The sequence below is a fragment of the Anopheles coustani genome, chromosome 2 (genome assembly GCF_943734705.1).
Source record: "Anopheles coustani chromosome 2, idAnoCousDA_361_x.2, whole genome shotgun sequence".
NCBI classification, from domain to species: domain Eukaryota; kingdom Metazoa; phylum Arthropoda; class Insecta; order Diptera; family Culicidae; genus Anopheles; species Anopheles coustani.
This window is the reverse complement of record NC_071289.1, coordinates 63,731,291-63,755,932: the sequence shown is the minus strand read 5'-3', so window position 1 is coordinate 63,755,932 and position 24,642 is coordinate 63,731,291. Positions and strand designations below refer to the sequence as shown.

At 44.4% G+C, this 24,642-nt stretch overlaps 1 protein-coding gene across 1 annotated transcript; it reads left to right on the top strand.

Moving 5' to 3' along the window:
- The first annotated feature begins 1,602 nt into the window (after positions 1-1,602).
- LOC131262630 (protein ERGIC-53) lies at positions 1,603-5,069 on the top strand. Its single transcript, XM_058264679.1, has 6 exons — positions 1,603-1,843; positions 2,291-2,445; positions 2,531-2,703; positions 3,070-3,930; positions 3,993-4,118; positions 4,197-5,069. Exons 1-6 carry the CDS (start codon positions 1,639-1,641, stop codon positions 4,231-4,233), a joined length of 1,557 nt encoding a protein of 518 aa, XP_058120662.1. The 5' UTR covers positions 1,603-1,638; the 3' UTR covers positions 4,234-5,069.
- The last annotated feature ends 19,573 nt before the right edge of the window (positions 5,070-24,642 follow it).

Genomic DNA, 24,642 nt, shown 5'->3' with positions numbered 1-24,642 from the left:
GCCCCACATGGGCTCGTCAGTCTTGTGGTATGTGTCGCAAAGAGAAGTAAGCGATGGAGGATCGCTTAAAATAAAGATACCAAAAAAACTGTAATAATTGTAGAGGGTGCAGCAGTCGTTTTGGAAAGAAAACAGAAAACGTCGCCCAACAGTCACGACAGTATGGAATCGATGTGCTTCGCATTGGCATTGAAAATCTGACACAGTGATTTTTGGATGCTACTTTGCCTTGAGAATATTATCTATGTAGAGTGATAGTTTTATTGAAAATCCGGTATAAAAAGTATATCAGGTCCTGATCTCAATCTTCGTCACTCCTTGAGCTAAATGTAAAGGCAGAACACCTCGGATAATCGACATTCTACTGTATTTATTCGTTAAAAATAGGTTGATGAATGTTTTTCGAGTTAAATCGTGCAGAAACCTTTATCTATGTCCTATTCATTCTGACCAACGCCCGAGTCTATTAAACTGAAATCCGTCACATTGACGCCCAGCACTGACTACGATCGTAGAAACTCGTTCGAATCGTGTTGTCATTGGTCACTCACTGGCTGTCAAGATTTGCTCACGTCCGTTTAAGTGTGTTCATTCTACCTGTCATTTTGAATATGAACGAAATGATCTCATTTCGCAAATCCGTTCGTTCCCATTTGTATGGGAAGAAATTCACTAGGTTTTAAGCCGCAGCTTCTCAATGAATCCGTACATTTGAGGGCTCTTATAAAAAAAGAGTATTAGTGGGTTTTCTGAGGATACTATTTATATTTATTTACGAATTTATTATCATTTTGTATATTTTGTCGTTCAAAAAAAAAAAAAAAAAAATTATCGAAACGATTACCAACGACTTCATTTGTAAATAAATATCCATCCACTTCATTTAAACTCTTGACCGCCTTATGTATAAGCGATGCGTCAAAGGAAACTTTGAGCATATGAGCTATAAACACACAGATTTCAGTTTTACTGAGTGTTGATCAAATTCGACCCGATCGTAGTCGGAATCGAGTTCCAATCGAGCTAATGAATCCAGCTTCCTGGACCTTCGCAAGCTAACCTGGAGACATAGACCTCTATTGGTTAAGGAACGGCTAACAAGGCCATATGTCCTGATTTTCTGTGATTATTCAGATTTTCTTTGGGCGTCACATTTTGACTGCCACCATGCGGCCAGGAGCACTGCTAACCAACCACGCTAGTGCACAGTTAAAGTGTGGTTGTTCACCCGTCGTTACGAAAGGAATGTTTCCTTCCGTTTGTCAGATCGCACGAATCTGGTGATCCGCTCGGATACTCAAACAGCACGAGATGTGCGTTGGCTAGGATTTATCTGACTTGAGGTACAGCTCAGCGGCTCCACCGTGCGGCCGAGATAACCTTTCTTTTCACTAACTATTTCAGGAAACCGTACACACCAACGGTCCGCTCCGATGTTCATGAATCTGAATCTGAATTACACAACTCTAGTCTTTCAGACAATACTGCTGTCAACTTCAGCTGTCATAGTTGCACCAAGGTTGCTGAAAGCAGGCATTGCTTCGTTCCAGTAACCGTGAGCTGGAGTTTTGGCAACGTATACGATACGACAGGTCCGGCTCCTCCGACTTCCTCCGCAATATTAGACAGTTTACGAAAATGGCTCTCCACGGGTTGACGTGTGGCAACGGCGAGTCCGTCGTCCTGCTGTTGGTGGTGCTAATCGCTACTCTCAGCGCCAATCTGGACGGCGTAAGCGGCAATGCAGGCCTCGTGCACCGGCGATTCGAGTACAAATACTCCTTCAAACCACCGTATCTGGCACAGAAGGATGGCACGGTTCCGTTCTGGGAGTATGGTGGCCGTAAGTATTCGTCGCGGGGACCGTCGGAGTTGATTTCCGACGGCAGTGGCAGATTTTCATGTTCGCGGGAGCGAGATAGCACTAACTGCCGAAGCAAACAGTTACACGTCAGACCATTTTTCGTGGACCGACAACACGGTGACAGGTTGTCCAACGGTGGTCGAATTTACAGGGTCCAGAGAGCCCAATCTGCTGGACATTATAACTGAATAGATTAGAAATGCATCAGCCAAAGCTTAGGAAAATCGTTTGTCCCATTCCCTTTTGGAATTGCTGCAATGGTGACCGGTTTCTGCATGAAACCTGAAACAGTGAAAGTGTCCTTCGTGGACAACAATTAGGAAGCAAGTGATACTTGTCTACCGTTTACAAGTGCAAAGCCGTTTAACTACCTGCTGAGGATACGGGGAATTTTGTAATAATAAAATATTATTGTACTATTTTCAGATGCCATCGCCAGCTCGGAAAATGTGCGCATTGCACCGTCCCTGCGAAGCCAGAAGGGAGCTATTTGGACGAAGCAAAAGACTAACTTTGACTGGTGGGAGGTGGAAATAGTATTCCGAGTATCTGGCCGTGGCCGCGTTGGTGCCGACGGTTTGGTAAGCCAATATAGCATATGGTGTAAATTTTCTACACAACCGCAAATTACTCTAACGTATCTTCTTTCTTACCGACACATCGTAGGCCTTCTGGTACACTGTCGACAAAGGAAGCTACGTCGGGGACGTGTTCGGTTCCTCGGACCGCTGGCAGGGTTTGGGAATTTTCTTCGACTCATTCGACAACGACAACAAGCACAACAACCCGTACATTTCGGCCGTTTTGAACGACGGAACGCGACAATTCGACCATCAAAAGTAAGTCTAACCAGTGATGATGCTTCGACCGGCATTTGCGTGGAAAATGGTCACGTTTGGCCTTAGAGGCGCGTGTGTGCACCTTTCCAAAACCCGCTCTCGTCAGCAATTTTTTTATCGCTGATGAAATGTAAACACGCTGGGATTGTTTACCAGTAGCGAAAGATTTGTGGCCTACTTCGGTAGTGTCGGTGTGGGTTCCTTGCTTTTCTTACACCACAACTTCAATGCCAATTAGATGGTAAGAAACTGTCTGTTACGTGTACGTCGCGCTTTTTTTTTCCTTAAAGAATCTTTTAAAATCTTCGCATGTGTCGAATATTCACTTTTAAGAAGTAAGAATCATGCTTCAACTTTCTTTTCCAGCGATGGTGCGACACAGCTTCTATCTGGTTGTTTGCGTGATTTCCGTAACAAACCATTCCCGACGAGGGCAAAGATTGAGTACTACAACAACATTCTTACCGTACTGTTCCACAACGGTATGACAAACAACGACCAGAACTACGAAATGTGCTTCCGGGCAGAGAATGTGATCCTACCGAAGACGGGCTACTTCGGACTATCAGCAGCCACCGGTGGACTGGCAGACGATCACGACGTATTCCACTTCCTGACCACCTCGCTGCATATCCCCGGTCAGTTCAAGGAAGAGCCGGCACCGGGTGAGGACTCGGCCAAGCTAACGCAAGAGTACCAGGACTACCAGAAGAAGTTGGAGCTTCAGAAGGAAGAGTACCGTAAGGAGCATCCGGACGAGCAGAAGGACGATCTGGACAGTCTGTTCGAGGACTTTAACGAGCGCGAACTGCGCCAGATTTGGGAAGCCCAAACCAACACCTTCGAGCAACTGCGAGTGTTGGGCAGCAAGCTGGACGAGGTGATCGGTCGTCAGGAACGAACGCTTGGTTTGCTGTCCGTATCGGCTCAGGGTGGCGCCGGTGTGCCTCCTCCGCAGGTTGGCGGAGGTGCTGTTTCCGGTAGCTCCATCATGAGACACGAGGTCGATGCGTTGCTACAAAATCAGAACGTAATGGTTCAGACGGTACGGGAAATCCGTTCCATTATCGGTGAGGTGCACGCGCGGACGGACTCTATTCTCACCAATCAGGCGCGGGCTCCCACGGCTCAAGTGCAGGCCGGTGGCTACGATGTGCAAGCGTTGATGAACGAAATGCGTGACGGTATGAACCAGGTCCGGCAAGGCGTGGCAGGAGTGGCACAAAAGTAAGAAATTGCACTGCTTTCGTTTGCGAAACAAGATTAATTAACGTATACTCTATTTGCAGGCTACATTCGCAACCACAGGCGCAAGGCATGACAGGATGCCCTACACAGAGCTGCCTCAGTTTAACGGCATTCCTGGTGGTTATTGCGGTGCAGCTTTTGGTGATGCTAGGTTACAGTATGTACAAGTAAGTATCGAAGAACGCCACACGTGTTTTATTTCCAACCTGTATAAAATGTTCATGTCGTATTTCGTCTTATTGCAGAGATAGTCGAGAGGCTCAGGCGAAGAAGTTTTACTAGATAGCCCAAAACCGACGATTCGGCTGCTCGTCGATCGCTGCGGCAAGGGTGCAGCATTTTGAGCTGATAGTAAAGATCAACCCTCAATCAGCCAAAAAGGCACACAAAACACTCTTTATCGCATCATCAATCTTCCACTCGAAACAGTCGTGTTTTTAATGTTTGGCATTACTTATCATTTTCTTCTTCGTTTCATGCTTAGTATGAAGTTCTTTCAAGCATGGAGGAGAAACGCAAAATATGTAACAAAACCGTGAGCAAACGAAAGCAGCAAGTCGATAGGAACTATCAGTTCATCGCATCCTTTATCCGGACACGACACGACGTGAACAGTTCAGGGAGTCAAAGCACTTTAGTTAGCGCGTCCTTTTTTGTTGTTGTTGTTATATACAACCAATTTTAATGTTGGTTTCAAAAGTACTGAGACGTAAAAGAAGGTAATATATATTTTCCACCTGTGTGCATTTCTTTATCGCTTCCAACATGAAGTATTGCTAAAGTTAACATAAATATTATGGAACCATAGTCAGAAAAGAAACACAATAAACAAAGCAAAACAAATAGACCGTTCCGCCAGTCCATGCCGAAGATCTTGTGGAAACTAGTATAGCAAAAATGAAAGGGTGTAGCTAATTTGTTTAGAAATTTCGTACCGTTTGATTTACTTAAAACAAATACTTTCCGTATGAATAAGAGCATACTTAACGGCCCAATATTATTGTTGTAGCTGTATGTACGATTAGTGTTTGAAGCAAAAAAAATTACAGCATCTTAAGCATCGACCTTCAATGCGAGGTTTTGTTAGGGGACGAGCAATTCGATACACTGCTCGAAAGCCGTGCGCATTCCGTCAGTTTTTGGTCTGTCTGAAATCGAAAGGAAAGCATCCAAATAAATGCGGTTTGTAAAAAATTGAATTTATTAATTATTTACAGAGGTTTTGTTTCTACAATGTTAAGATAATTTTCCCTTTTGGCTGTGTTAGTTCAATTTCAAGCAGTTGGAGCCCAAATTAAAATTCATATGAATGGATCAATTCTCGCAATCCTAAGTGATGTCGTGGATATGATAGTTCTATAAAGAGCAGCGCTTGATTATTATGAATATTTTGCCCTAAATTAAACTCATTAAAAGTTATTTTAAATTATGTTTTGTTAGGAATCGCATGCCCATCACTTTGTTTGCCCCAAAAATGATCAAAATTTTCTTAAGTACAATTTCTGTGAACTTATTCACATACCTTGTTCTTGGTTTTCAAATGAAGGGATGTGCGAGTATGTGGTTTCCTATTGCTAAAGTAGAAACTTTAGTTTATCCTATTATTATTGTACGTAGTGTGAAAATCAAAAAAACAGTTGTACACAACAAGCATACAAGTTTGTTCGATTGCGTACTACTTTTTGCGTACAAGTATTCCATACCATGCTTGCGGCTGATCGTTGGTCGAAGCTTGAAATCATATTCTTTTCGTTCCACAATTTTCCAGAAAAGGGTGCATAAATTAATATACACGAAGGAAAAACGAACGACAAACAGTGGAATTAGTCATTCATGCTCATAAATATAACAATCTGATGACACTTCACTTTGTTTCGAACATAAATTATCCCCAATTAAGTTGACAAAATGAGTTCAACGTCAGGGTATGATTTACTGTGGGAATGGGATTTAGCTATAAAGGCATTTACATTGCATGATGTATCGGGGGCAGAATCAAAACATGTGCCCTTTCATATCTATAATGTATCGATTTTATTGATTTACTTTCAGGGAGTTAGGGAAAAAATGGAATGAGTAAAGGTTGCATCGATGGTTACCAAACCAAATTATCCTCATTAGGTTTTCTCGATTCGGCTCGAAATGAGATGCGCACAGCAAATAAATACGATTCATTAGGCTACGTCCAACCGAGTTCATTGGGATTCAAGGAAACAGATAAGATAGCGCGCAAGAACTATTCTTCGTATAACGATCAACGAGGCGAATAAGGATGCTATTAGCATATGGGCTTTAGCAAGAACATGAATGAAGGCGGAGTAGGATGAGACAATAATAAAATAAAACTAAAACGATTCCGATGTGAACTAAAAAGACGCAATCTAGCGGAGATGAGAGTAACACCGGAGCCAGTTTCCCATCGGTCCGCCATATCGTTCGAGCAATCTCTCCATTCGCCCACCGTCGATGGTGCCAGTGTCGCGATCGTGCCATCGAAAGGATTAAAAATAGCAGTAGATTCTTGAACCACCGGGCTACCGAACCGATCCGGCGCGGATAGGAGGATACGGCGATAATAATACGCGATCGACTTCAAGATGTTGCGATCAAAAATTAACGTGAAACCTATAAAAACAAACTGATACTTTGCTACACCCGGATCGGATGGGAATGGGATGGTTTGAGAAGTTTATGGTTGCCGGATATGGCAGAAATTAGTGAAAAAGTTTTATGGTAGCTAGGTTCCCCTTCTCTATGCTGACCTTTTCGAAGGATTCTACCCCAAAGTCGTGCCGGAAAAGGGACTGGTTATTGTGGAATTTTAACGTTTTGGAAACATGTTTTTAATGCTGTATAATTATTTAAGCTGTGTTAAGTTTTCTTCCGATGATATTTTTTTGTTATATTTTACAGCGTAATTGTGCAAGGCTTTTACAGTAAATTTTTTAAGATATACGTCATGTAACATATTCCCAGCTAGTTGAAGGCCGAGATGAACTTTGCTCTTTGTTCGACGAACGCTGGCCCTTCCATCTTTAATTTTTTAATCTTTATTTTACAGTTTTCTCGCAATCCGCACGTCATAAGCCTCATTCCACTCTACTTGCAGAAAAGGCCAACGAAAAAAAAAAACAATGATTCGCAACGGCTCCCGGGCAGCGTGACTTACACGGTACGACATGTGAAAGAAAGGAATGATGAAAAGCAAAAAAAAAAACACAGAAACTCAATCAACCGCCTCACCACTCCCATGAGGTCACCGCTTTTATCGCTGGCACGACTTTTCACCAGCTCGCCTCCGTGTGTTTCGGTTCGTTTCTGTTCGGATTTTCTTCCCGCAGCTTCGCAATGTCTTAAGATTTCGGGACCTTACCTTCGTACGGCGGACTTTCCAATCAATTACCGGGTGCGTGTCGTTCGAGCAAGTTCAAGTGGGAGGTGTGTACGTGTGTGGGGCCGCTGGGAGGACGCGGAAAACAGTATGCGGGAAATTCGCAAAAGGGCTCCGAGTCTCCAATCGTTTTGGTTGCTCAAACCGTTGCAAATTTCGTACGCCGTACCGATCCATCGGCCGAGCCGGTCAACCAAAACCAGCGGTGGGTTGGGGACGTCCCAAATCGGGCGGTCGAACTGGAGGACTATTTTAATCCCGAACGCAGCGGGACGTGGCGCGCACCGATCGACCGTTTCCGTGTCCGATCGATCGATCATCCGACGGGGGGTGGCTTTGGAAGTGGGAGAGGGCGCGAGGGCGGAGGTTGGAGGCGAGTCCAAAATCCAATTCCCCCCGTGGCCAAAACGATATGATTTATGTCGGCAAGCTCACACACGTACACACGTACCCAAAAGACGTTGCCAAAAGAAAGCTCCCGTTCGATTTCGTAGCGACATTCGACTCCACTTGTCATCTTGGGGCTGGCGAGTGGCCGATCTTGCCCGAAAGCTGAGTTCCAAGCTCGAGGCAACGTATGCCGTACCCAATTCCGCCGTGTGGAGAGGTAGGGGAGGGGGAGCGGGGTGACGAGAAACAACCCGGAGGGCATTAGTCATAGTCCAGTTTTATTCTGCTTCGGGTTTTCTTTGTCCACTCCGCTCCACCCCGGTGACCTCCATTGACCGGCCCGGAGGCCAAAATGGTGGTCTTTGCCGAGGCGCCACAAAACTCGGAGTGGGAATGCACCTCGTGAGGCAGATGAGAAGGAGGGTAGGGGAAGCTTCGGAGGTCACCCATGCCTTCTGCTGGATCGCTTGAAGGGACAGCCCCGATGTTGCCACGATCGAGGGAAACCCTGCGCGGTGGGCCAGGGGGTCATCGGCCACGTTTCGCGCCGTGTTTCGGCCGGCGTGGTGCTTGAGAAATGTTTAATTAAGCAGTAATGGCGAACTATTTATGGCGTTCCGTTCGAAACGCGAGGCGTGGGCTTTGGAAATTAGTATCAATTCGTCCCGAGCTCAGGCCGAGGATGGAAGGTGCGGCTTTCCCTTCGCTCTTCCTTCGCACAACCCGACATACATGTGTGACATGTGGCCCGATGTGGCCCAGCGTTCCGCGGTGGGTGGCTTAATTTTCCACCCGATCTTTTTTTCGCGCAAACCAACGCCCGAGCTGTGCTGATTTACGAGCGAATCCACTTCCTTCCCTCCGCTAGTGCGATGGCGCTTCGTTGACTGAGCTAAGAGAAAGGACGATAATGAAGATCGTCTTGCAAATAACCATCGTGGTGTCCATGTTTGGGAGCGGGATGTAGCGGGGAACGATGGGGCGCTCTTAATGGTCACATTATGCGCTTATCGTTGACATTGATGAGTGCTGCGAACTCATTTGCCTCTTAAAAGCTGTTGCGTTAGAAGGTTTTTAGTTTTAAGGGCTGCATAGAAGATTAATTTCAGCCATTTTGATTGACAGCTAAATCGATAGCCATGTGGGTTGGAAAAGCAATTGGTCGATCGGAGACCTCTAAAGTAGAAGCTGCTCTCAATTGAATTTGATTAAATTATTATAATAATTTTTTAAATGACAGTGAAGAATTCGCTAATAATGTTTTACAGTAAAGAATTATTTAATGAATCCATAATGCACAATTTTTAGTTTAAAGTTATTTAAATGTTTTCTTGTTCAATACAAATATGTTTGTATGTGCAATGTACTGAACATGCTCAACTAAACCGGCTTATTTCAGTCAAAAAATTATACAATGGCCGGCATTAGCAAAAAATAATACATTATATTCAAAACCTTCAACATTGAAAATAGGTTAAGATTAAAATGGGAAAAAGATTTGACATTTTATTAATGCCTTCAGAAGTGTTCTTCCAATTTTAGCCCGTTCATTTGATCATATATGGATTGATGTAACAGAACAAGATGGTCCGCGACAGCCGAGCGGTAGCACCGGTTAGAAAATCGGCCCTGAGCGCCGGGGCTCACCACCTCGACGGCGTGGGTTCGAATCCCAACCGAGACCGGACCCTCCCCTATACGAGAGGACTGAATATCCACGTACAACAGGGAAACAAGTCTCGTAAGCCCTTAATGGGTAGGCATGAACAGGAGGTCGTTAAAGCAAGAAAAAAAAAAATAGAACAAGATAAACTTAGTGATTTACGAATATCATTGTACATGGTTAGAATACAATGGTAATACTGCTATATATAACCCTTTTATGCTCAATTTTACATACTTCTTTATTTTCTAGCCACATTCTGTATCGTTTATATGTATGCACAGTTTTGAAAACAACGAGTTCAAAACCTGAATTTGATAATTTGTTATTCAACGTCCGTTTTACTGTTGACGATCGTAAGCATTCTTGCTGCTATACGTAAAAGTATATTATAATTTTTTAGAAGGTTAACCAGATAACTCAAAGCGAACGTCATTCACATGTAGTGCAAAAATTTAAAAAATAATCATCTTAGCTGTGGAGAAATCATCAACATCAGTATACAATACACAAGTAAAGCAAAGTGGATGCTTCTTGCGTCTTAAAATGTTACAATTGGATGATGAATGTTAAGGAGGAAAAATTCGTTTAAAGCTTTGCCTGCAAGTATGAACAATGTAAACGTTTGTCTTCGGTACAGACAATTTTATAGAGCTTTAAATTATTGCCTTTTTAAACAACGAAATTTTTCTCCTCCTATGTTTTATCACCCAATGTTGGTGCCCTTAAGGAAAACGGACCTCTTCGAGTGCAGAGACGTTTAGCAGCAAATACACCGCCCCATGGTCGTATTGTCTTGTTTATAGTCCTGTTTTTCTGCTCGAAAGCAACGATCAACGAACAAAATGCGTTCGGTCCTGCAGGACGCACCCTATAAACCGTCCGGCTCGTTTTGGCGATTTTGTAGTAATTGCTTGTAAACATCTTCCACAGGAGCGCCGCAAGAACGGGTGGCGATTTTCCGTCCAGTGTTGATCCGGTTTGTGGTGCCGAAGCGGGGTTCATTAGAGTTGCTTTCGGTTGCCATGTGGGGAAAGGATTTACAGAGTACACTCTGTTGCGTTCTGCCCGAAAATGGGATATTCCGTTCGGAAGGCATTCTCAACTGAAGCGCAAAGGAAACGAAAAGACTGCTTGAAGGGAACATGCATGTCGTTCATAATTGGCCGAACGATGGACACATAGGCTTTATGCCTCCATTTACAACCGAACGAAACGAGCGGCAGCGAGAAAGTAAGACACGGCTCGGTTAAGTAATAAACTTTTTTTATGGTGAAAAGAAAAAAAAGCCGAAACCTGTCAGCAGAAACAAATGAGCAAAATGTATCCTTCGGCCCTTGCCGTGGTGTCAGCAAGGAATGTGGTTGTACGTGGCGTAAGGACACGTTCGATGGAAGGGGTTGCGATGAAAATCGGCGCCAGGATGGGTAGTAAAATAATTAACAACAGTCCACGGCGGCTCGAATCGAGAAATGGTCAGCCCGTGATTAGGTGTAATGGAGGGTTGGTGCAAACCGGGACAGGCGATGGAAGACGGCGAACGATGGAGAATGAACGAGCGAAAAGCATCAAGCAGGAACGGTGAAAGGATGTGCTGGGAATCGGGCGATCGTGAGGGTTCACCGCGGTGCCGGTGATAAGACCGTAATTAAAACCTCTTTGCGGTCGTAAATTTTTAATTTTGCAACACCCGTCGTCGGTTGCCCCGGGATTTTGGGAAGCGACGGGGCAAAGCGACGGAATGCGTGGTACATTTTTACATTCCCGACCGGTCGGGCTGGTATTTCTGATATTTTGGTTTTACGGTTTCCAAAACGAAACTACTTTGCGTCAGTGAATTTATGCTGAAAAGCATTCCGCTGCGGTTTACGGAGATCGGTTAACCACGTTTGAGTTCCCTTTCGAGAAGCCAAGCAACCGAAACCGCCAAGCAATCGAAAGACTTGAACGGTGGATAGAACAGGAACCTTTCAAATGGGGGAACTTTATCTTATTTTTCATTCATTTTATGACGACACTTGAACTTTGCGGATAGAGTTTCCATACCTTTTCTATACGTTTTGTTAACATTTTTTACCACAGAAAAAAGGAAAACAACCCCGAGTCGTACCCCGCGAAACGAACTACCATGTCACCAAGTTCTAGGTATTTCTGCAGAACAACAGATAAAAATAGATGCCAAGCCGCACGAAGCAACGTTCGCTAGGGGTAAATATTTCCACCATGTTGGGGCGGAAAATACTTGGCTTTTTGGTTTTATGCTTTAGTTTAAATTTACGATTCCCTGCGTCGTTCGCGTTCCGTCGAGGGCGATCGGTTGTAAATCATTGCTATGCATGGAAATGGATGCTGCGCCACTAGAACAGATTGCATTCCGAGGAAGATTGGTTGCCCCGAAGGGAAACTCTACCCGGGTCACTCTTGGCGACGGTCATGCCAAGGTTTATGCTGATTGACTTTTCCTCGTTATGGTTCTACGCTGCCTATTTCCATTATCTTCAAGAGAAGGATGGAGTATTATTGATGCAGCAAACGTAAAGGAAAAAAATCATTTTACACGTTGACAAAAATGTTTAACAGATGACACTTTGTCTCAATTGTCGAGGATGTTTTGCATGTTAAACGAATTTATGTAAATTGGAGAAAAAGGTGTATAATGGTTAACTTTCTACAATTGACTCATTTTCGTTAAAAACAACACCTATAATATTACATGAACGATTTCCAAGTTGAAAGTAAACACAATATTCTATAGCTTTTTAAATGTACATGTTAATGTCGAGTTAATAGAAATTTTTTATTTATGGTTGGCAATTCTGGTACAACCATCCATTAGTAAAAAAAAAAAAATTACTATTCCTAAAAAATAATGTACTAAATTTCACCCACAACGAACTCTTGCAAGACGTTTGTAAGACCAGGCACATAAAAAAACCCAAAACAAATGAGGAAAAAATGACACCTCACCACCCCATACCGCCACGAGGATCGTCTGCGAGAATCGCCTCCGTCAAGCATGTCTGGTGGCTTTTTTCGATTCACCTTTCCCCGATGTGTAAACACAATGATATGCGAGATGGTGCACAAAAAGGGCCACTGCAGGACTTCCCAGCCAGTCTGGATTCATGATTCAATTCCCCTTCAAACCGGATCTGGAACGAGATTTGGGAAGAAAAAGACGATGCAAATCTGTTTGATTGCCATTCAGTGATGTACCGTTCTGTAAAACCGCAACCTTCAGAGTTTTGTTATATTTTTGTAGTTATTTTACAATTTTAGTATACAAATATTGTCTTTGAAAAAAAAGTATAGTCCATTACATTTACTAAAATTTTCTTCTTATTAAGTTTCTCAATAATATTTTTAATGAAATCAACTGATAACAACAATGGACATTTTTTCAAACACAATCTTCAGTAAGATAAACTTTGATAACCTCAATAGAAAAGTACGCTTCCTTTGGTAAGCTTCCCTTTTTCATGACAAATCCTTATTAAACAAAATAAAACTTAAAGGAACCTTCCAAAGACTCGAATTTGGTACATCACCCCTTTCCTACAACGGTGGAAGGATAATTGAAGCAGAGAAGATATTTGCACAAAAGTCGAACAATCGTGCCACCGAACGTACTTCCCGTTCGTTGCGTAAAAGCGTGTCTTTGCGTTAAAGAGAAAATAGCAAAGCAGAAAACCTAAGGAAGACAGTCGGCAAGCAAGCAGAAAAAAGGTCCAACAACAGGACACACGGTCGGAGTAGAGCCTGCAAGGTATCGCTAGGTACACTTACTCTCCGCTTGGCTGCGTGAAACAAACGACATCAATGATTTTATTGCAAGCGACGAACCCGCCTTAAGCCCACTCCTAGCGGCTCGCCATCTCTTACATGGTGTTCTTTTACTCCCATGCTCATTTTCATGTCCCTGTTAAAAGGGTGACCAATACCCGGTCCACCATGCCCCAAACTACCTCCACCGAAGGACAATATCCTTCGACCGATGAGAGGTGGAATGGATGGAGAATATTATCGGTAGCCTAAGAAAATATCAAAACCCATCGGAGAAGCGACAATCGATTGCGGTTTCACTCTTCAGCGCGGGTTGCGGATGGCTGGAAGGGGAAAATTGTTTCATTAATTTCATTAAGCATATCTATAAATAATTATTGCAACCATTAACCCAGCTGCAGCCGTGCAGAGCTGAAAGCTCCACCACTTGCCTTGGGTCATGCCGGTTAACCTTGACGTGTGCGGCGCAAAGAACGGATCGCGGATTACTTACAAGACGCATTGTCCCCCGGTGTCCTTCATGTCGCCCTCGGGAGATAATCCGGGCTTTCGCTTTCGTTCTCAGCACTGGTTTGTCTATGCGCTTCCCGTAAAAGGAGATTGTTGCTGTTTTTTTGTGCTCTTGCGAATTAAATAAAAGCGATAACTCATCGCTTCGCACAATTGTCGGATGCGGTCGGAAAGTGGGATAAATCTTATCGCCGCCTGCCAAGCACAACCCTTTCATAACCCGTCCTCGAAGGTTGCGCAAAAGGGCAGTTCCCTCCCCCCCCCCCCCCCCCCCCGGCTTCCCCGCTGTTTCTCTCTTTTTTCTGGCTTTCTTTAGTTGTCAACTGGCCTCACCGATCGGAAGATCGGAAGATTGGCTAAGTGGAAGCGCGAAAAAGCGGTGCAGCTTGTGCAAGCCCTTGGTCGGCAGATTTCTTGTGGTCCTTCGGTGGCCTCCTGCTGCACCGTGGAGGGTTTGCTCGTGGTTGCCTCTTGTCGTGCGCACCTTGAGTTGTCAGAGCAACCAATTTATTGAAACGCAAGGCTAGGACTCGCGGGCAAACGCCCCACCCTGGGCCGAATCGCTGTCGCCCGGCATTGCGGGCACCCCTTTTATCTCCGATCGGTCCGGGGCCGAAGAAGGTGAGAAACTTTGTATTTATTTCTTCCGTCGAATGGGCGGGTAGAGGTAGCTAAGGTGGATGCGAAAACACGCGGCAAGGATGAAAAATGTGTTAATATAAATTATACACGTCGGTTGGCTGTTGGCATTCGGGTCGATGGGATGGTTTGCCAGCGCAAAAGGATTACTATTTGTGAACATTTTTCACCGAATGAAAGAAAAGCTGGCCACCGCATCCTTACGTGTTGTTTGCTGCCGACGCAGCTCATTAGAAGGAATATCTGAAAACATTTTGTTACATTTTAGCTTCATAAGTTCCTTCAAAATGAAAGGAGTCGTACTCCGAAAAAGTTTTTAGTTTCCTAGTTTTGTTTTCATAATTTAGAGTAAGGTTAGGATTTACAATAACAGCAGAAGCAGAGACAAAAAGATAATTGAATATACAATTCACAACAAGTATATATATTTCCGATTAAAACTTTGTTTCCCTTATCCGTTTTTTACTGTTTAACTTTGGCCCAAAGAGTTAACCAAGATTCGCCTGTCCGATATCGAGAGTTTCGTTATTTTCTGACCCGACTTGTCCCTTCTCTCGCAGCATCTTCGGGCAAGCCGTTGGGTTATTTTGTTTTTTTTTTTGCCTCAACACGGCAAACAAGACAATCGAGGGAGAAGAGAAAAAAAACAGTACAAAAGATCGAACCGATCGACACGAATTATGTGAAGATGAGGGAAAGAGAGAAAAATGGGGGAAAAAAAAGCACAACACACGGCGCGCCAGTGTAGGGATTTTGTACAATAAATTGACTGACTTTTGAATGTAAAAATATAAAAACAGGTTTTATCAAAAGCACCGGGAGGGCACCGGGAACGAGCTGGAAGAGGGGGAGGGAAAAAAGTTGAAACGACCAGTTTGAGAGAATATTAAGCGTCCCGGTAACATAAGTCAAGAAGATGCTGGTGTGTTGGTGTGGTGGTTTGGGGGAAGGGTAAAAAGCTAGTAAGGGGAAGGCATGGTGGCTGAACACTTACGGCCAGCACCCAGGGAGAATATGGAAAAAGAAGAATCGGTTATAAAACATAACAGAGCGACGAAGAAACACGCAGCATCATAAGCAGCATCCCACCCCAGCTTTGGCAAAGCAATCTGGCAACTTACACAAACACCGACCCAGCCAAACAATAAAGGGTGCAATCTGGCAAAGGCTTACCATGGTCGGGTGGTCCCTACCACCACCCAACGACCCCATCCATGCTCCTCTATCCCCCGAAGAGATCGCCTGCGGGAAGCAAACGCGATGACGATGCTGTGGCAGGATTTTCTTTTCCCCGATCGCTTGGTGGTTGGTTTTTCTTTTCCGTGCCGTTTTTTCTTTGTTCTTTTTCGGTTCCAACACTATCGCCGTCTCCCTTGGCATCCTCCCAGGTTTTCCGCACACCCACTCGCGCCTCAAAAGATCGTGGTGTCCGCCGGACCGTCCTTTCGTTCCTTTACTTCGCAGAGTACACGGTTTTCGGTTCCATCGTTTGGTCAATTTTCTCGTTTGCTGCACAACCACGCAGCGGAGAAGAAAATGATGCAAAGAAAGACAACCGGGAGATGAAATGAAAAACCAAAAAAGTTAATAAAAAGAAAAAAAAAAGCGCACAACAACCAGTGAAGCAGCTTCACCGGGAATATAAAAAGAGAAGAAAATCGGGCACGATCTGCAACCGTGGTAGGGCGGAAAGGGATGTCGGATGGTTGGAAGGAAGGTGGAAAGAGCGGTCGGGGCGATCTTGTTGGACATTCTTTGTCCAGCTCTTCCTTTGCGTCGGACCATCCGGACAAAAGGATGGTGTTGTATCATTATCTTGTGTTTTTTTTTATCTACTTCTTCCTTCGAGGCACAGCATCGTCGTTTCCATCGCCCCTGCCAACCCCGCTTTGCCGAGCTTACCTGCCGGTTCGCAAGGGAGTGTGGAATGGTGTGGATGGTGCAGCATGGGACGGGAGCTCTCCCTTCCTTTGTTCTGTCTTTCAACGTTTCTTTCGCTCTCTCTCTCTCTCGCTCTCTCTTTCTGTCTCGATCTCCTCGGGATGATGTTGATGATGCTATGACAATCGAGATCTACTTCAGCCCCCCTCGAAGCCACGCACACCGAACACACACACATTGGAACAGAACCACGGAAACCCACGCTCGGATGCTGTGCTGGCCGTGCAGAGAACGCTTCAAGTAGGCCCCGGCCGAGCCAAACACGAAGCATTCAAATCATCCAGCATCATCCACTTAGAATTTTCTTCTCCAGCGTTTGGGGTGGGCGCGGGTGGACCGTGGAGCACCGGCGCATGTACCGTCCGCTTGCCGGACGCTAAGTGTGTGTGGCTGTGCGGAGGAAGAACGCTTCAGCGAAGCCGGAGCTTCGAGAAGAAGTGCTGCGACCGGCTTGACGATGCGTTCTTCGCGCGCAGGGAGAACACGTCTTCGGCCACAATTTTATTCGATTGTGTGCTTATATATGCCTACATCAAGCTCAACCCACTCGTTTTCTTTTTATTTTCGTGCTGCCTCACGGGGGGTAAGATAAGGGAACGGGCCGGGGGAAGGATGTTTAAAGGGTGACGTCGAGAGGGTAGCGTGGGTCGTAGGCCAGAACAAGAGCTGGTTTTAGCAAACAGTTTCTGGAAGTGTACGTCCAAGAAAAGTTCGTTGAGACGCTGAGTGGAACTCGGTATAGACTACGAGGCGGGACATTGTTTGAAAAATGTTTGGTGTTTCCATTTTTGGGTGAACACATTACCTTCGTATTGGCCATCGAAACAATTCTCTCGAAATAGGCCAAAGTTAATTAAGATTTAGTTCGTTGCTAGGTTTGAGCGGGTTCATCGCTTGAGAAATTATATGAAGCACACCGACCAAAAAAGCGTTGAAGTCTTTTGTTTGACATAGGTTGCTCAAAGTAGGCTTTCAATAAAACTTTTAGCGATTTGAATTCATATAGTTGTTAAAAATAATCGATTAGGTTAGGTTTCGTTTAAATTTTCAAATTAATAATTATGCTTAAATCATTCGCACAAAATCTCTTTGATAATAAATTGAATAATTATTGCACTGCAAGGAATCGATTTAGTTCCAGGTCAATCAACGATACTATACAGGAATACAACCACAGATTTAGAGTTCGAAGCAGCGAAATATCGTCACTTGCTTCCCGGTACCGAAATTAAAGCCCCTAGTTTCTCATCCGTATTTCCGATGCATAAATCATACCCGCAAAATCAACCCTCCGAACAGGAATGGTATCATTTCAGCAACATTCGGACACGACCGGGTGTCGATAACGCTTCCATGCAGCATCCACCACTGTTGGTCACCACTCGCACTCGACATTCGCCCTCCTGTGCCGCTTTCGCCCTTCGGAGTCATCCGTAGACTTATTCTTCGTGTTTACGTACTCCTGGACGTCTCCTGACTCCAACTCCAATACGCCCTGGGTCTCTTTGTGCGGTCAACGAGTAAACAAACTCCGGTGTGTTTGTGTGTGTGTGTTTGGCGGTTTATTTGTCCTGTTTCAGACTTCCCGGCACTTAACCCTTCCCACAACTTCGTGAAGGTACATGGTAGGCAATGTGTATGGTCGGATTGGAGGGCCACGATCTGCCAGCTTCCACAGCGGAGTTGATGAAGGAGGTGAAGGTGGGTGTGTGTGCCCGGCGCACGGCTTGCTCGAACACGTTTTCTCTCGATGAGGTGGTTTGGAAATTATAATTTTATAAGCCGGCCGGCCGGCCGGTCATTTCTGGTTTCTTTTTCTTTTTTTTCTTATTCTTTTTTGTTTTTGAACTATGGAATCCTGCCACGATGTGTCTGTGTACTGGTCCATGTATGGGTGCATTTTTTAGGAGCTTGCAAGCCGGTTCTTTTGGCTCCAGCAGCTTATCTTTTTTTTTCTTAATTCGACAATTTCACTATAGCGTTGCAATAAAATTCGGCGATCATGTCCTGGTCGATTTTCTTCCCGTTTTGCAGTCCACCGGCCAGCATTGCAATTGTTGGAGCGTTTCTCCGGCGTCGTGCTCAAGAGAAGGACCACGTACGCAACCCACAGGCAGCAGGGGATTGTGTTTTCCGCTTCCCAAAATCAATTTAATGCGCGAGGAGAAGCATATGAAATTAAAATTGGACCAAAATGGAAATTTCATGTTTCGACTTTTTTCGAACCCCAATGCGGGATCCCACTGCCGTTCGATGCGAGCTCTGAACGGTGCGTTCGATTATATTGCGTGGTTGCGAAACGGAAGCAGCTACCGCCGTCCGATCGTATGGATCGCCTCCGTTCGAAGGGGTTCGTCGCTTGCAAGTAAAAAAAAAAGAATAATTCGAATGAACAGCGCACGATCGTCCCTTATAAAACGCAACTAGCAGGCGTTGAATTCGTTAAATTTTTTGGGTGAAAAATGCCAGATATTGCCTCAAATCCCTTTTTGGTACGGTACAAGTTCCCGCGAGGCGCAAGAATTGCAAACAAATACACAAAAGTGGCCCTTTGCGACAGTGTTTTAATCAAAGCACTACAGTTGTCTGAGTTTTGCAGTTTGATTTAATTTTTCAAGTTTTTGTTTTCCTGACGTGGTTTTGTATATGCCTATATTCTGCCTTAACGTAACGAGAACCCAACGTGAAACCGGTATGGAATCAAGTTACCGTGTATATTTCTCGATGCTGGCGTCTCTTTTTTACCGCCTTTCCAGGGTGACCAAAAGTTCTGCTGGAAAGGTTAAGAAAAAAAGGAAAGCAACAAATTAAAACAAAAGTTACAATCTCCAAAACGTCGTACGGCCGTTGTTCGGGCAGCATTCGATTGCCATTCGCTTGCCTGTTGCCAGGCGACTTTCGGAGGATTCGAATCGGATTCAATCTCAAACCCGATCCCACGCTGTCGTGATCGTACTTTTTTCGCCGTTTCGTTGAGCCGAACTCTTTTAAACAAAAAGTAAAAGAAAAACGCGAAACCATCTTCGAACCGGTATCGGAGATTATTTCGGTATGATTACTCGCGGGAAAAAACATTCGAGAAAAACACACCGTAGTAAAGAATCAAATCTCGCTGCAGTTGAGTTCTTGACACTTTCGACAGGGAAGGGTCGGGTGGTGAAGTGGAATGGGTGCGGAGGAAGAAAGTAATGCTATCATGTTTCGCTATCGGCTGCGACGTGCAACGCGTGTTGGGTTTTGACTTTCCGCCATTTTGAAGCGGTTTTTGGAGAAGACGTAGGCCTGGGCGGTGGATAAAAAACCGGTCCCAATCGCCCGTTCCTCCCCGATGCTCCTTTCTGCGTCTCATTAAAAAATCCCCCAACGAACCGGATGCGGCCAGCTAATGTGTGTTATTTATTATGTTTTACTTTTTCCGATAAATGATTTCGGGGCGCGCTTCCCCCCTAGCCGACCCAGAATGTCAACCGACGAACGTCGAATGAGCTGCTAGCCTGGACCAGGCTGTCCAGGAACCGATCCGGGTTGTTCGGAGAAATTGGCGGATCCGAAAGTTGAGCCCCTCAATGATGATTTCCTTTTTTTTGCAAGTTGAACTTTTTACGGATGCTTTTCTTATGAATATGTTTTCATTTCGCCATTCGTCGCATGGAGGCTCTCCTCGCTCGATCCGTGCTCCACCCGGAAGTGTCCATTTGCTTATCTTCGATATCCGGCTGCCCGCGGATCGTGATCGGTCCGGAAATGCCAAAAGAGGTAGATCTCTTTCGATCGATAATTGTGTCAAACGGTTGATATTCGATCCGTTGGTTTTGGGCGGTTTTGTCTAGCTTATGTATTCGTCGGCGAGTTTCCAAGAAGGTACGCCGGAAAAGTGTGTCAGGTGCGCTTTGATGGTGCGGTTGTGATGAAGGAACCTCGTTTAAATAAAATAAAGTTCCAATTAAAATTTCAAATCTTATACTTTACGGGAGATTGTTTGAAAATGTAATTAAAAAGTGTAGAAAACGAGTAGTATCTTAAATTATTTTACAATATTCCATCGAATATGGTGCTAATCGATGCTAAATTTAGAAATATTTTTGTAATTATTAAGCAGTTCTGTTGGATGCATGTATACAGCATCAATTTTCGAAAAATGGCAAAGAAGTAACTATTTTTAAAACTACCTTTCTGGTAGTAATATAGAGCTCAAAATTACATTTCATTGCACAAACTGTCATTTCATTTAAACATTTTTCTAAATCTAAGTTCCAACAAATAGCGTTAATAAATTAATTTGCCGGGTTCGTCGCTTAAAAACATATTCTCATTTCATGGACGATGTACGCTAAAAGGCATTGAAGTCATTTGTTTCGTCTTTTGCCGTCGAATACAGTCACAAATAAGATTTGATTCACGTTGCACGAAAGTTTTACTTTTGTTACATTTGAATTGCATTTAAATTTATACTTTTTCATGCGTTGAAGTTATGAAAATCGTCTTACAGAAAAGCTAACAAGCTCTGCCCTAAAAAGGTAAAGGTTTTTATCGAAAGTAATCCAGAATTGGCCAGAACCTGATTTGTCGTAATCTTTTTATTACAACCCTTGTCGCCACGGTACGAGTTATGGCTTTCATTCAGAACGCACATCAATCCGTGCGACAAGTGACAGCACGAAGAAATGCCTTCGTCCAGGTCACTCCATTCCCGTTCCACTTCGATTCTTTATTCGGCATTAAAAGCTCCTTACAACCGACAAACATTATCAAATCAATCAAACTGAACCAAAACTGAATGGCACGCAACGGGTATTTTAGTCCCGAAAGCGGTTGAATTTTTCCCCTTTTTAAAGATTAGAGTTATAAATATCACTTCGATCGGAGGAAACGATTTTTTTACCATTGCCCGCGGCTCGTCGCCTTTGCGCTACACAATCACACACACACACACGCACACCCTTTGCGCACTCCTTATTTTTATCTCCCGTGTCGCTTCCATTCTGCCCAGCATTCCGGAGAGCATTACGACGAAAAGATCTCAAACGTCATCCGGGTTTGCTCCGGGATGGGCCTCCGGGACGTCCCGTTGATCCACTCAAGACGTCAACTTTAGAACCCTCCTTCACATTCCTTAAGACGCTCGGTTCTTCGCGGTCGCTGCCTTCTCGCCTTCTCGCTCGCCGCCTGCTCTCAATCCTTTAATCCACCTCCCTCCTAGATACCCATCCTGCGCCCTTCGTCTCAACGTGCCCCAGAACGGGGGTGCGCGTCGGAGAAAATAATTGTACACCACTAATGCGGGCGGACATTAATCATTCCTTTGGAAAATAATGGAAGATGAATGCCCGTAAAATCGCTGCTGCTGATTCCACGCGGCGATGGAGCGGAACATATTTCGTTGGCAAAATGATTTAGATTTGATGTTGCATTCGTACCTTTCGGATGGAATTTGTGTTTAAAAATCTAATTTGTTGCCCAAAACAACTTGTAAAAAATGAAATTTGAAGATAAGGCTTTGTTACATTTTAATATTAAAATTAAACACTATTCTTTTTAAAACCAAACAGTTTGATTAAAAAAGACACTGTAACAATTTGTAGTTACCGGTTCGTACTTTTCTGAAATTGAATAAATAGTTCGACCATTTTATACTAAGATATACTAATTACACCTACACTATTAACAAATTCAGTCCCACAATGTAAAGCTTATAGAATTCGGATTTTTTGTACAGCTTGATTATAAAAATGATCAGAGACTAAAAAATCAGGTTGAACAGAACACTTCCTGCGCACAAAGCACGATGTATCCTAAATGTGTTTAGTCGACATGCTGGTCATGCTAGAGTTCAACTCAGCTATGCCCGCAGCTTCTTTAGTTCCATCATTTAGCGATTCGATCGTGTAGAGTTGTTCGACCCTCATCGGGTGACGTTAGACAGACGACCGATTTGCAACATAAGACCGCGAAATGCTCGCAAAACGGATCCTCCGGAAAGCCATCAAAGCTCCCCAGGGGCAACCACCGCAAGACATCTTCGGAGGGCTCGCAGTTCAACTTCATCTGGCCCCTCAGAGCGTCGGAGTCGTTGGACGCTTCTGGGGAGGGAGTGCGTAGGCACAGTTGAGAATTGGAGAGCTCTCGTCATCAAGTGAACAACCGCCCGAGGGGGCCTTCTAGCCGATCGGCGAGTCATGCTTCTCGAGAAACTCACCTCCGAGACAGTGACGGAGTAGGCGCATGTGGGCGTTGATGAAAAGGTTAACGATTTGTTCGTTAGGTGTACGATTATTTTCCTTTATTATCCATCTCCTAGCCCGCCTAGGATGGGAGTTGAGGCTACAGGTTTGCCTGCGGCGATGGCGTTGGCTGTGGCTGTGGATTATAAATAGCTCCGACTGCCAGCGAGTCCCCAGAAGATCTGACTGGTTCGCGTTAGAATCCCGGATCGGGTTGGTGACCGATAGTCAATGTCACAGGCGACGCACACCTTGACCGTGGACCGCTTTGAAATGCGCACGACATAAGAAACAACCATTGGCTTCGCTACGGGATGTGACCGTTGAGGTCCTCGGGTGGTAAGAACTGTTAAAAAAAGATTGCTTACCTTTACGAGCGTCCGTTAAAAGAGCATGTATGCTCATCCAGTGCGTAACTCTGTGCGTATGCGTCACCGGAGGAATCGCAGGAGGAAAAACACTCCCATTTGCAGGCAAAGATTAATCGAGCAACATCTGCGTGCACAAGTACAAATACACAAACGCCGAGGGGCTTTACTGAAGAATGGAGCTAAGCGCAAGAAAACGTAACCGAATGCAGAATGCGGCATTAGAGTTCAACGAGCTGGTGGAAACTGGGTGTTTTATCGTCCGCTTCTTTTAGCCTGTAACCCACTCGGGCTCATGTTCCCTCACGCACTTCTATTTGTTTCACTGCACCGATCGACGGCTCGAGGATTGTATGTAAATTCCGCGCAGCGATCCTTATAAGGGACAGAGCGTCGGCCGCCCGTTTGGCCCCAATTTAGCGCCGAAGGTTCCCAGGGAATGAAGTTGTCCAGTTTGCACGCGTTGTTGGAGTCGCCGTTGGAGCCATATTAATTTTATAGTTGTTATAAAACTGCGCTGCCTTCTTGTCCGTTTACCTTGGCTGTAAAGTTCGTAGACGGGTTCCACTTTAATGTGTCTTTTCTGCAAACTAAAAAAGATTTGAATTGTTTCAAGTTGTTTAACAAAAAGTGTTGTTTTTCGGATTATTTTTTGGTTTAAATTAAGTATTATTAGACATTGTGTTTTATCCGATTAAACTATTTCCATAATCATTGTAATCAATGTAAGTACATTAATATTAATGAAAAGATTGTTAACTATAAACTCTTAACTTTATACTTCATTTTACAATTCCATCTTTAAGGTTTTGTTCCTATTTCAGTTTTGTATAAACATTTAAGTAAACTTACTGTCGTTTACAATTGAGACGAGTTTTTAAAAACATCACAAGTTAGAATAATTGCCAAGAATTTTAAACACGAAATATTTGTTTGGCTACAAAATTTAGTTTTAGAAGAGTTTGTGTAATAATAGTTGTTTTATGGAACTGGAAATAAAAGTTCTTATCAGTTTCACGATTGGAAGATCATAAATAACCTATTGGATGCTTCTTTCGAGCTTATAAATAACCCAACAACTTATCCAATGATATTTTAAAGTACATGAAAGATTTGAGAACTTAACGTCGAAGAACTCATCTTTTCACCATAATTGCAGAACTGGTGCGCATTTGGTCGTTCGATGAAGCGATTACAATGGGTTTAACAAAACATTTAATCCCTCATAAAACCCTGCGCAATGCACTTTACGTGCCGTTCTAGTGTTTGTCAACGGCCCTGCATGCCTCTGTCCACTCGTGCGTGACTAACACTCTTGCTCGAGCGGGATGAAAATGTTCCCCGGAGAAGATAAATAAAATCGTGGACACCGCCCCCGTTCCCGGTGCGTTTATTGGATCGGATCCGCGGGTTGGCGTCTTCCGCCGCAGCGTTGCAGAGGCGCAGCGCGTTGCAGAGGCGTTGCAGTGTGGACATTGCACATCGCCGGAGTAGCAAACGCATTCGCTGGCCGGCCGGGCTGGTGCACATAAATTTCCGCACGACCGTCGTAAATTGCAGCCGTAGTCGATGTTGTTGATTACGATTTAAAACCCCGCTCACGTGATGTCTTGGCCAGTTGGAAATTCCTTCGAATCCCGGCCTTATTCTTTGCCATCCACTGCTTTGCCCTTGTCCCGGGGGCGCTATGGAACGGGTCTCGCTTTTACGAACATCTCTTTCACCGACACTCTAACGCGAGTGTTTGTTTTTCTTTCCGTGCGAATGCTAATTAAATTGTTGACA